General features: G+C 36.7%; 1 protein-coding gene across 2 annotated transcripts in view; it reads left to right on the forward strand.

Annotated features, from left to right (window-relative positions):
* The window catches only part of JAK2 (Janus kinase 2), a 124,254-nt gene that overhangs the window by 28,843 nt on the left and 81,192 nt on the right, over positions 1-14,219 (forward strand). For both annotated transcript variants that reach the window (XM_070375849.1, XM_005891362.3), the window contains exon 3: positions 2,290-2,540. In XM_070375849.1, the coding sequence (XP_070231950.1) occupies positions 2,315-2,540 (226 nt within the window). In that variant the 5' untranslated portion in view covers positions 2,290-2,314. The remainder of the gene's footprint in view (positions 1-2,289; positions 2,541-14,219) is intronic.

Consider the following 14,219-nt stretch of genomic DNA (forward strand, 5'->3'; position numbering starts at 1 on the left):
TTATCTTGGCTATTGTAAGTCCTTTTTGTTTTTCATATAGATTTTAGCTTGTAAATTTCCATAGAGTAAGCTGCTAAAATTTTAATTGGGATTGTGTTGAATCTATAGATCAATTTGGAGAAGAATCAATATCTGGACAACATTGACTTTCCTATCATTGTCTATCACCATGTTCTGTTCTTGACTTTTATTTTTTGTATTTTTCATAAAATATAATTGATTAACAATATTAGTTCCAGATGTACAGCATAGTGAGTCAGTACTTTTACAGATTGTACTTTGGAAAGTTGTTACAAGATAACGGTTATAGTTCCCTGTGCTGTACAGTATATCCACGTTATTTTATACAGGCTAGAGTGTATGTCTTAAGAACTAAAGAGCCTCTTGATGAGGGGGAAGAGGAGAGTGAAAAAGCTGGATTAAAACTCAGCATTCAAAAAATTAAGGTCATGGCGTCTAGGCCCATCACTTCATGGCAAATAGAAGAAGAAAAACTAGAAACAGTGCTGCTATAAATGTAGGGGTGCTTGAAGCTTTTCAAATTAGTGTTGTTGGTTTTTCTGAATATGTATCCAGGAGTGGAATTGCTGGATCATATGGTTATTCTATTTTTAGTTTTTTGAGGAAACTCCACACTTTTTTCCATAGAGACTGCACCAATGTATATGCCCACCACCATTGTAGTAGAGTTCTTTTTTCCTCCATCTTCTCCAGCATTTATTATTAGTAGACTTTTTGATGATGGTGATTCTGACAGGTGTGAGGTGATACTTCATTGTTTTGATATGTATTTCTCTAATAATTAGTGATGTTGAGTATCTTTTCATGTTTCTATTGGCAATCTGTATGTCTTCTTTAGAAAAATATCCAAATTTTCTGGCCTTTTTTTTTTTTCTTCTAACAATGTTTTCATTTCAGAGTTCCTACAGATATTTCAATAAATTTGTCCCTATATATTTGACTTTTTGATTCCTGTTATAAATTATATCGGGGCTTCCCTGGTGGCTCAGAGGTTAAAGCGTCTGCCTGCAATGCGGGAGACCTGGGTTCGATTTCTGCATTGGGAAGATCCCCTGGAGAAGGAAACGGCAGCCCACTTCAGTTTTCTTGCCTGGAGAATCCCATGGACAGAGGAGCCTGGTGGGCTACAGTCCACGGGGTCGCAAAGAATCGGACACAACTGAGCGACTTCACTATCAGTTTAAAATGTTCATTTTTTAATTGGTTCTGGCATATGGGAATTGCAATAGATTTTTGTATATTGGCTTTGTATCTTGTGATCTTATAAGCTCACTTTAGTAAGTTTTAGATTCTTGTAAGTTTTCTATGTAGTTTTACCTTTTCCATTATACCTTTTATTTCTTTTTTTTTGCCATATTGCACTGTCCAGGACCACACTACAATATTGATTTGAAGACATGATTTTAGACATGCATATTAAGTTTTTGAATTCAGGAAAAAAAAGTTTGATATTTTGCCATTAAGTTATTAATTTTAGGTCTTTTGTAGTTACTCTTAATCACACGTTTGCTTTTAAACCTAGTTTGCTGAGTTTTTAATCACAGACTATTGTAGAATTTTAATTCAGTTTTGGCATTTAGTGAAATGATCATATGTTACTTTTCTCATTTATTCTAATAGTAAATTTTATTGATTGAATTTTGATTATTCAGTTAGCCTTGCATTTCTGGTATAACTCAGTCAAGATTTTTATTTTGGCTGAACCACATGGGTTGTGATCTTAGTTCCCTGACCAGGGATCAAACCTGGGCCGCAGCACTGACAGCAAATCCCAAGTCCTAACCACTGGACCACCAGGGAATTCCCAAACTCAGTCAAGATTTATTATTCTTTTAAAAATTACTGGATTCAGTTTGCCAGGTTTTTTTTTTTTTCTTCAGTATGCATCTTATATCCTTATGAGAGTTACTATTGTGGAAAGATTATAAATTGCTGAAGTTTCATGTGATGGTTAACAATAATAATGCATTTTCAGTTAAGGTATGTACAGTGGATTTTTTTTTATGATATAATGCTATTGTACACCTAATAGAGTACAGTATAGTGTAAATATAACTTTTATATGTACTGGGAAACTAAAAAATTGGTGTGACTTATTTTATTGCACTGATCTGGAACAGAACCTTCAGTATCTCTGAGAAATGCTTGTGCATGATACTTATTCAATAGTGGATTTGACAGAGTCAATGCTATCAGTGAAGACTTCTTTATATATGAAGGATAACTTACCAGTGTCACTTTCATTTGTAACTTTGGTTTCTCTTACAGGCAAATGTTCTGAAAACGACTCTACATGGGAATGGCTTGCCTTACAATGACAGAAATGGAAGGAACATCCACATCCCCTGTACATCAGAATGGTGATATTTCTGGAAATGCTAACTCTGTGAAGCAAATAGATCCAGTCCTACAGGTCTATCTTTATCATTCCCTTGGGAACGCTGAGGGGGATTATCTGCAGTTTCTAACTGGAGAGTATGTTGCTGAAGAGATCTGTATTGCTGCTTCTAAAGCTTGTGGTAAGTATTAAAAAACAGTGTTTTTCTTCTTATTAACATCTGCTTGGTTTATTATACTCTAACACAATGTACCTGTGTAATATATTTTTTATGCTTCTATGACTGACAACTGTTTTCATATGCATATAAAATGAGAAAATTACTAAAGTAGAAAACAAGGTAAATTCTGTGTTGAGGTAGTGGTATAGAATGAATGTGTTTCGCCCAAATTTGTGTTGTGACCTACTCCTCCAGTGTGATGACTTTGGAAGTGGGATTTTCCAGAGATGAATCAGTCATGAGAGTGGACCCCTCATTAGTGGGACTAGTACCTTTATTAACGAGATCGCTGAGAGTTCCTTTGCCCCTCCTGCCATGTGTGGACATAGCAAGAAGATGAATAAGAAAATGAATCATCTATGAACCAGGAATAGGGTCCTCATTAGATACCGCATCTGCTTGATTTCATACTTCCCAACCTCCAGAAATGTGAGAAATATGTTTCTTTTTTTTATAAGCCACTTCATGTATGATAATTTTCTTATAGCATCCTGAATGAGCTAAAACAGCAACTGGTACTGAGAAGTGGAAGGGCGGTAACAAGTTTCTAAAAATGTAAAAGTGGCTTTGGGACTGGGTAATGGAAGAGTTTTGAGGTGCATGCTAGAAAAAGTCTACATTGTTGGGAACAGATCTTTAAAGGAGATTTTGGTGAGGACTTGGAAAGAAAGAAACAGAGTTGTAAGAAAACAATTTTCTTAGAGGACACCTGTGCAATCCTGTGGAGAATATTGGTAGAATTGTGTTCCATTAAAGACCATTCTGATAAGATCTAAGATGGAAATAAGGACCGTGTTATTAGAAACTGAAAGAAAAGTGATCCTTGTTATAAAGTGTCAAAGAACTTGGTTGAGTTGTGTTCATGTTTCAGTGCTTTGTAGAATGTAGAACTTAAGAGCAATAAAATTGGGTGTTTACTTCAAGTCTTTTCTAAGCGAAGGGTTGAAGGTGTGGCTTGAGTCCTCATAACTGCTTATAGTTGTGAAAAATTAATGCTGTTGCTGAGCTCCTTGGCTGCCCTGGATATGGTTCTGGCAGCCCCTAGTGGCAGTTATCCCTCAGCGGGGTGCAGGCAGCAGACTTTGGTGGAATAAGTATCTCTGCTAGCAGAGAATGCAAAGGCCCTGGAGGCATGTCTGACTCCACCTATATTTCAAAGAAGGGAAGCATGGGGCAGGGCTGCCAGGAGTCTTTGGTGCCCAGCAAAGCTGGAGGGGCAGGAATGTTGCCCTGGTGTGCTCTGCAGATGGGATCTCTGCTTCAGTGGGTCTGGAAGGCAGAGTATCAAGTTAGAGGGTTATTCATCAGCCTTAAGGTCTAATGGAATTTGCCTTACTAGGTTTTAGATTTATTTGAGACTTGTGACTCATTTTTTCTTTTCTCTTGTAATGGAAATATTTGTCCTATGCCTGTTGGAATGGGAACATCTGTCCTATGCCTTTTCTACCATTATATTTTAGAAACACATAATTTGTTTGATTTCATAGGTTTACAGCTGGAGAACCTCAGGATGAATTGTACCTTGTTGTTCAGTCGCTAAGTCATGTCTGACTCTGCAACCCAATGGACTGCAAAACGCCAGGCTTCCCTACTCTTCATCATCTTCCGGAGCATGCTCAAACTCATGTCCTTTGAGTCGGTGATGCCATCCAACCTCTGTCGTTCCCTTCTCCTCCTGCCTTCAATCTTTCCCAGCATCAGGGTCTTTTCTAATGAGTTGGCTCTTCTCATCAGATGGCCAAAATATTGGAGCTTCAGCATCAGTCCTTCCAATGAATATTCAGGATTGATTTCCTTTGGGATTGACTGGTTTGATCTCTTTGATGTCCAAGGGACTCTCATGAGTCTTCCCCAGAACCACAATTGGAAAACATCAGTTCTTTGGCACTCAGCCTTCTTTATAGTCCAACTCTCACATCTGTACACGACTGCCGGAAGAACCATAGCTTTTACTATACAGAGCTTTGTTGGCAAAGGGACGTCTCTGCTTTTTCATATGATGTCTAGGTTTGTCATAGCTTATGACACCAAAGATGCTTTCGTGGAGATGCTTATTCCACCAGAGTTTGAGTCTCTTTTTTCCAAAGAGCGAGCATCTTTTAATTTCATGGCTGGGGTCACCATTTGTAGTGATTTTTGAGCCCAAGAAAATAAAATCTATCACTGCTTTCACTTTTTCCCTTCTATTTGCCATGAGGCGATGGAACTGGATGCCATGATCTTTGTTTTTTGAATGTTGAGTTCTAAGCCAGCTTTTTTCACTCTCCTCTTTCTCTCTTATCAAGAGGCTCTTCAGCTCCTCATCCCTCTGCCATTAGAGTAGTGTTATCTGCATACTGAGGTTGTTAATATTACTTCCTGGCAGTCTTGATTCCAGCTTGTGATTCATCCAGTCTGGCATATCACATGATGTATTCAGCATAAAAGGTAAAGAAGCAGGTGACAGTGTACAGTCCTGTTGTACTCTTTTTCTGATTTTGAAGTAGTCTGTTGTTTCATGTCTCGTTATAACTGTTGCTTCTTGACCTGCATACAGATTTCTTGGGAGGCAAGTAAGGTGGTCTGGTATGCCAATCTCTTTAAGAATTGTCCACAGTTTGTTGTGATCCACAATCAAAGGTGTTAGCGTAGTCAGTGAAGCAGAAGTAGATACTTTTCTGGAACTTCTTGCTTTCTCCATGATCCAACATATACTGGCAATTTGATCTTGGCTAATCTGCCTTTTCTAAACCCAGCTTGTACATCTGGATGTTCTCAGTTCACATACTGCTGAAGCCTTGCTTGAGTCTCATCCACATCTGATTTAGATGATATTTAGATGAGACTTTGAACTCAGACTTTGAGTTGATGCTGGAATGAGTTAAGGCTTCTGGGGCTATTGTGATGGAATGAATATATTTTGAATGTGAAAGGATATTATTTTTGGAGGGCCAGGAATAGAATGCTATAGGTTGAGGGAGAAGGACACAAACATTCAAATTCATAAGTTGAAACATATTCTCCCAATGTGATTGTATTTGACAGTGTTACCAGGTCATAAGGTTAAATATCACCTTACCCAACTTGCTTTTCTACCCTTATGTGGCTTCGTTATAGATAGCTAAGTTATCTGTGTCTCTTCGAATTACGGATATTTGTGTCTGTTTTTTCAAGATGTAGTCAGTTATGTTATGGTGTGAAATATGTGTTCCTAAAAGACACTGTGTTCTGCAGAATTGTGCAGTAAAAAGCACAGGGCTTATAGGAAAAATAAGGTTAGGGGTATGACAGTCTAAACTTGGTGATATTAAAAAAAAAAACTTAGTAAAAACAGCACATGCTAAGTGGTAAGAAAATATATAAATAGTGCAATATATTTGGCACTTTACCTTAAAAAAGTTATGAAGCTTGTTGGTGGAAGTGGATGTTGAAAAGGTTGCATCCTGTGAGTTAGTGTGAAGTTGTAGAAGGAAGGTTATCTGAAATCACATGAGAAGTTGTAACACCACATGTTGATGGCTGTGACTTATAACACATGTGGTAAACTGAGATAGCTGGTAGGTGTTTGTTCCATGTATAGCCTCAGTTTGGATTCCAGGCTGAAGGAATAACCCCTAAATGAGACATGGTGTTCTCCTGGTAAAAGGCAAAAAAAACATGAGGGCTGGAAATGAAATACCTCCTACTGCCTCTTTTTGGAACTAACACACTACCACTCTTGCTCAGATTCCATTGGTCAAACTGAGTCATATGGCCAAGCCAGTGTTGGGTCAGATGAGGTGGTCCTCTCAGGGAGTGGGAGGAAAAGATGGAGTATTTATGAGCAATAATGTAGTCTGCTACACTTTTCCCTCTTGGCCACAAATAATTTTCTTTTTTCAGTATTTAAAATAAATTTTTCCTTCCTCAGTGAGGATACCCAAAGCCATCATTGAATCAGGTTTAAAATCTAGGTTCTCCCTATATTCTCTCAGTCATGTCTAGATGGTCTTCTTGATTCAGAAATCTGTGAAATGAGAAGACAGTTATTCTGATATCATATCTATAGCCTTGACAAGTTTTACGTTAAAGATATGAGATAATTAGCTCTAGTGTAGAAACAGCAAGGTTTAGACAAAAGAGGCTGTAGAGTTATCTTTTGGAATCCTCCCACCTCTCTGAGTCCTTTACCAGTTAGACTTTCTTGACTACCTACTCACATATCTATTATCTTCAAATTCCTTTCCATTCCCATCCCCAAATGCCCTTTATTGAATGACCTTTTGTTAGGTATAGCTTTGATGATAAAATAATTTATATTAAGTTATAAATAAGTTTTAATATTAAGATATTTGTATTTAATGAAGAATCTTGATCTGTTATAACTTCTAATTGTAAAAAAAAATGCTTAAAGGAAGTGTATTTTTTAAAGTGACTTTTATTCTTTTCTCAGTTGAAATGAGAATATGAAGTTAATGTTACAGTTGTATCCCATTTACCTTTTTCAGCTGGCTGAAATTTATTCTCATTGTTTACATAAAACACATAATTGTTTTATATGTGTTACTCAGTTCTTACAATAGCACTAGGGTGTATGTGTGTATTGATAAGCATCTGATAGCTTTTTTAAAAATTGTTTTAATTTTATATTGGAATATAGTTGATTAACAATGTTGTGTTAGTTTCAGGTGTATAGCAAAGTGATTCGGTTTGACATTTATATGTATCTGTTCTTTTTCAAATTATTTTTCCATTTAGGTTATTAAGCAGAGTCTTGAGTCTGAGTCTTGAGCAGAGTTTCCTGAAGTATACAGTAGGTCCTTGTTGGTTATCTACGTACATGTAAATCCCAAACTCCGATTCTATCCCTCTCCCCTACCCTTTCCCTTGGTAACTCTAACTTCTCTGAGTCTGAGTCTCTTTCTGTTTTGTAAATAAGTTCATTTGCATTATTTCTTTAAATTCCACATATAAACAATATCATATGATAATTGTCTTTCTGTGTCTTACTTAGTATGATAATTTCTAGTTCTATCCATGTTGTTGCAAATGGCATCGTTTCATTCTTTTAAATGGCTGAGTAATATTCTGGTGTATATATGTATGGCATCTTTTTTATCCATTCCTGTGTTGATGGCCCTTTAGCTTGCTTCCATGTCTTGGCTATTGTAAACAGTGCTGCAGTGAACATTGAAGTGCATGTATCTTTTGAAACTATCCAGTTTTTCTCTGGATAGCTATATGCTCAGGAATGGTATTGCTGGATTACATGGTTCAGTTCAGTTCAGTTCAGTCGCTCAGTCGTGTCCGACTCTTTGCGACCCCATGAATCGCAGCACGCCGGGCCTCCCTGTCCATCACCAACTCCCGGTAGCCCTACTTTAATTTTCTTAAGGACCCTCCATATGGTTCTCCATAGTAGCTGTACCAATGTACAGTCCCACCAACAGTGTAAGAGGGTTCTCTTTTCTGCACACTCTTTTCATCATTTATTGTGTGTAGATTTTTTGATGATGGCCATTCTGACTGGTGTGAGGTGATCTCTCATATTTTTGATTTGTATTTCTCTAGTAACTGGAGGAGATTGAGGGCAGGAGGAGAAGGGGACAACAGAGGATGAGATGGTTGGATGGCATCACCGACTCAATGGACATAAGTTTGGGTGAACTCCAGGAGTTGGTGATGTTCAGGGAGGCCTGGCGTGCTGCAGTTCATGGGGTCGCAAAGAGTCAGACACGACTGAGCGACTGAACTGAACTGAACTGAATAATTAGTGATGTTGAGTATTTTTTCATGTGCCTCTTGGTCTTCTTTGGAGAAATGTCTATTTAGGTTTCTGCCCATTTTTTATTGTATTTTTTTATCATTGTTGTTATGCATGAGGTATTTGTAGATTTTTGGAGACCAGTCCCTGTCCTTCAGATAGTTCGTAAGTATTTTCTTCCATTCTATGGGTTGTCTTTTCATTTTGTTTATGGTTTCCTTTGCTGTGCAAAAGCTTTTGAGTTTAATTAGGTCCCATTTGCTTATTTCCATTTTTATAACCTTAGGAGCTGTGTTGAAAAGGATATTGCTGTGTTTCATGTCAGAGAGTGTTTTGCCTATGTTTTTCTCTTAGAGTTTTATAATATCTGGTCTTACATTTAGGTCTTTAGTTCATTTTATGTTTGTGTATGGTGTTAAGGAATATTCTATTTCATTTTTTTATATATAGCTGTCCAGTTTTCCCAGCACCATGTATTGAAGACACTGTCTTTTCTTCATTGTATAATCTTGCCTCCTTTGTCATAGATTAATTGATTATAGATGCATGGGTGTATTTCTGGGCTTTCTATCCTGTTCCACTGATTTATCTTTCTGTTTTTGTGCCAGTGCCATACTGTTTTGATGATTGTAGCTTTATTCAGTAATCTGAGGTCAGGGAGTCTGATTCCTTCAACTCTATTTTTCTTTCACAGATTGCTTTGACTCTTCGGGGTCTTCTGTGTCTCCATACAGATTTTAAGATTTTTTATTCTAGTTCTAAAAAAATGCCATTGATAATTTGATAGGGAATTGCATTGAGTCTGTATTTTGCCTTGGACAGTATAGTCATTTTGACATTATTAATTGTTGCAATCCAAGAACATGGTATAGCTTTCCAGTTGTGTCATTTTCAGTTGTTTTCATCAGCTTCTTAGTTTTTGGAGTACAGGTCTTTTGTCTCTTTAGATAGGTTTATTCTTAGGTATATATTATTTTTGATGTGATGATAAATGGCATTGTTTCTTGAATTTCTCTTTCTGATCTTTCATTGTTAGTGTATACAAATGGAGTATATTTCTGTGTATTAATTTTATATCCTGCAACTTTACCTAATTCTTTAATAAGCTCTAGTAATTTTGTAGTAGTGTCTTAGGGGCTTTCTATGTATAGTATCATGGCATCTACAAATAGTGACAGTCTTACTTTTTCTTTTCCAATTTGGATTCCCTTTATTTCTTTTTCTTCTCTAATTGCTGTACTGAGGACTTACAAAACTGTGTTGAATAAAAGTAGTGAGAGTGGACATCCTTGTCTTGTTCCTGATCTTAGAGGAAATGCTTTCAGCTTTTCACTGTTCAGTATGATGTTAGCTATAGGTTTGTCATATATGGACTTTATTATGTTGAAGTATGTTCCCTCTGTCCCACTTCCTGGAGAGTTTTTGTTATGAATTCATGTTGAATTTTGTCAGAAGATTTTTCTGCATTTATTGAGATGATCATATAGTTTTTATTATTCAGATTGTTGATGTGATGATTCACACTGATCTGTGGATATTGAAAAATCCTTGCATCCCTGGGATAATCCCACTTGATCATGGTGTATGATCCTTTTAATGTATTGTTAGATTTGAACTGCTAGTAGTTTGTTGAGGATTTTTGCATCTATGTACATCAGTGATATTAGCCAGTAATTTTCTTGTGATATTTGTTTTTTGTTGGTATTGGGATGATGGTGGCCTCATAGAATGAGTGTGGGAGTGTGTTTTACTCTGCAGTTTTTGAAATAGTTTCAGAAGTAAAAGTGTTAACTCTTTTCTAGGTGTTTGATAGAATACACTTGTAAAGCCATCTGGTCCTGAACATTTATTAGTTGGGAGTTTTTAAATCTTGGTTTCAATTTCATTACTTGTGATTAGTCTATTCGTATTTTCTATTTTTTTCTGCCTCAGTTTCAGGAGTTGTACCTTTCTAAGAATTAGTCCATTTCTTCCAAATAATCCATTTTATTGGTATATAGTTGCTTGTAGTAGTCTTTTATGTTCTTTGTATTTCTGTGATATGTGTAGTAAATTCTCCTTTTTCATTTGCAATTTTATTGATTTGAGCCCTCTCCTTTCTGTTGATGAATTAGCTAGAGGTGTATCAGTTTTGTTTATCTTTTCAAGTAGCCTACTTTTAGTTTCATTAATCTTTTCTTTTTTTCATTTCTATTTCATTTATTTCTCTGATCTTCATGATGATGCTTTTCTTCTAATAACTTTGGATTTTTTTCTTTAGTTGCTTTTGGTGTAAGATTAGCTCATTTATTTGAATTTTTTCTTATTTCTTGAGGTATGGTTATATTGCTGTAAATTTCCATCTTAGAACGCCTTTGCCGCATCCCAAGGGTTTCGAATTATCATGCTTTTTTTTTCCATTTGTCTTTAGGCATTTAAAAATTTCCTCTTTTATTTATTCAGTGATTCATTGGCTGCTTAGTAGCAAATTGTTTAGCGTCCACATGTTTGCATGTTTTTTTGTATTTTTGTTGTTTTTTTTTTTTTAATAGTTTTTCTTATAGTTGGTTTGTAATCTGATAATGTTGTGGTTGGAAAAGATGCTTGATATGGTTTTAATGTTCTTAAGTTTACTGAGGCTCTCTTTGTGGGCCAGTGTGTGGTCAGTCCTGGAGAATGTTCCATGTGCACTTGAGAAGAATATGTATTCTGTTGCTTTGGGTGGAATACTCTATAAATATCAGTTAAGTCCATGTGCTTTAAGGTTTTAAGACATGTGTTTACATATTGATTTTCTGTCTGAGTGATCTGTCCATTGATGAAAGTGAAGTGTTAAACTTCTCCTTTTTTATCTTTTGTTGTTGATTTCTCCTTGTATGGCTCTTGGTATTTGTCTTATTTATTGAGGTGCTCCTATGTTGAGTACATATATATTTACAATTGTTTTGTCTTCTTTTTGGATTTATCTCTTAATCATCATGTAGTGTTCTTCTTTGTCTCCCATGACAGTCCTTATTTTAAAATCTGTTTTGTCTGATAAGAGTATTGCTACTTCAGTTTTCTTTTGATTTCCGTTTGCATGGAATACCTTTTTTTTTATTCCCTCACTTTCAGTCTGTATTGTCTCTAGATCTGAAGTGGGTCTCTTGTAGATAGCCTGTGTATGAGCCTATTTTTTTGTGTCTGTGTCTTTTGTTTGGAGGATTTAATCTGTTAATGTTAAAGGTAATTATCAATATGTGTTTCTTATTGCCATTTCATTAATTGTTTTGGATTTATTTTTGTAGGTGTTTTTTCTTCCCCCCTTCTTTTGTTCTCTTGAGATTTGATGGCTAACTTTAGTGTTTTGTTTGGATTCTTTTTTCTTTTATGTGTGTGTATCTATTGTAGATTTTTGGTTTGTGGTTACCATGAGGTTTTGTAATAGCAGTCTGTATATAAACAAGATTGTTTTAAGTTGCTGATCTTTTAATACCAAACGCATTTCTAATATCCTGCATTTGTGCTCTCCTCACAATTTCTGGTTTTGATATTATATTTCTGTGTGGATGATTTCCTGCCTTTACTGTATATTTGTCTTTACCAGTGAGCTTTTCCATTTACAATTTTGTTGCTAGTTGTGGCCTTTCTTTTCTACTTGAAAAGTTCCCTGATGATTTTTGCTGAAATGCACCTTGTAATCATAATAAGATTAACAAGAGCTGGTCCTGCCACAGCATTAACTCTGGAAGGGGAAATGTCTGTGGAGACTGACCTCAGTCCTAGGTGGGTCTTTAGGTACTTCTGGTTCCTAGCAACATTATTGATAAGCTGAAACTGACACGAGTTAGTATGTTTATCTCTCTTTTAAAGTGAGGAAATTAACCAAATGACTCTTTTTCTTTGACTTGATCTGACAGTTCCTTTTTGGAGTTTTTGAGGTAGAGTTGTCTGGGTCCTACTCTTTAATACTGACAATTCTGGCCAATTCAGAGATAGTTCAGACATTTACTCATCCAAGGCAATACCCTTGGCGCCATCTAATAGTGGATCATACCCAGTGGGTATGAAGTAATGTCTCATGTTTGTTTTTTGTAAATACTTTATTGATATATAATTCAATTCCATGCATTTAAAGTCATATGTTTCACCCTTAAAAATGTACAGTTCAGTATTTTGTATTATCCTCACAGAGGTGTCCAGCCATCACTACCCTCAAGAAACCCCTGTGCTTATTGGATATCACTTCCTAACTCTCTATTCTTCCCTAGTTACTTAGACAACCACCAGTCTAGTTTCTGTCTCAATAAATTTACTTTTTTGTCTCAGTAAATTTGAATCATACAATATTTGGTCTTTTGTTACTGACTTCTTAAGCTCATATAATGTTTATAAGGTTCATTAATGTTGTATCACTTCAATTCAGTTCAGTTCAGTCGCTCAGTTGTGTCTGACCCCATGGACTGCAGCACATGAGGCTTCCCTGTCCATCCCTACCAACTCCCAGAGTTTACTCAAACTCATATCCATTGAGTCGGTGATGCCATCCAACCATCTCATCCTCTGTCATCCCCTTCTCCTCCCGCCTTCAGTCTTTCCCAGCATCGGGTCTTTTCCAATGAGTCAGTTCTTTGCATCAGGTGGCCAAAGGATTGGAGTTTCAACATCAACATCAGTCCTTCCAATGAATATTTAGGACTGATTTCCTTTAGGATGGACTGGTTTGATCTCCTTGCTGTCCAAGGGATTCTCAAGAGTCTTCTCCAACAACCACAGTTCAAAAGCATCAATTCTTTGGTGCTCAGCTTTCTTTATAGTCCAACTCTCACATCCATACATGACCACTGGAAAAACCATACCTTTGACTAGACAGACCTTTGTTGGCAAAGTAATGTCTCTGCTTTTTAATATGCTGTCTAGGTTAGTCATATCTTTTCTTCCAAGGAGCAAGCGTCTTTTAATTTCATGGCTGCAGTCACCATCTGCAGTGTTTTTGGAGCCCCCCCCAAATAAAGTCTGTCACTATTTCCCTTGTTTCCCCATCTATTTGCCATAAAGTGATGGGACCAGATGCCATGATCTTCGTTTTCTGAATGTTGAGTTTTAAGGCAGCTTTTCACTCTCCTCTTTCACTTTCATCAAGAGGCTCTTTAGTTTTTCTTTGCTTTCTGCCATAAGGGTGGTGTCATCTGCATATCTGAGGTTATTGATATTTCTCCCGGCAATCTTGATTCAGCTTGTGCTTCCTCCAGCCCAGCATTTCACATGATGTACTCTGCATATAACTTAAATAAGCAGGGTGACAATATACAGCCTCAACGTACTCCTTTTCTTATTTGGAACCAGTCTGTTGTTCCATGTCCAGTTCTAACTGTTGCTTCCTGACCTGCATACAAATTTCTCAAGAGGCAGATCAGGTGGTCTGGTATTCCCATCTCTTTCAGAATTTTCCACAGTTTATTGTGATCCACACAGTCAAAGGCTTTGGCATAGTCAATAAAGCAGAAATAGATGTTTTTCTGGAACTCTCTTGCTTTTCCATGATCCAGCGGATGTTGGCAATTTGATCTCTGGTTCCTCTGCCTTTTCTAAAACCAGCTTGAACACATGGAACAACAGACTGGTTCCAAACAGGAAAAGGAGTTCGTCAAGGCTGTATATTGTCACCCTGTTTATTTAAGTTATATGCAGAGTACATCATGAGAAACACTGGATTGGAAGAAACACAAGCTAGAATCAAGATTGCCGGGAGAAATATCAATAACCTCAGGTATGCAGATGACACCACCGTTATGGCAGAAAGTGAAGAGGAATTAAAAAGCCTCTTGATGAAAGTGAAAGAGGAGAGTGAAAAAGTTGGCTTAAAGCTCAACATTCAGAAAAGATCATGGCCTCTGGTCCCATCACTTCATGGGAAATAGATGGGGAAACAGTGGAAACAGTGTCAGACTTTATTTTTC

This window comes from Bos mutus, chromosome 8, assembly GCF_027580195.1.
Source record: "Bos mutus isolate GX-2022 chromosome 8, NWIPB_WYAK_1.1, whole genome shotgun sequence".
In the NCBI taxonomy this organism is placed as follows: domain Eukaryota; kingdom Metazoa; phylum Chordata; class Mammalia; order Artiodactyla; family Bovidae; genus Bos; species Bos mutus.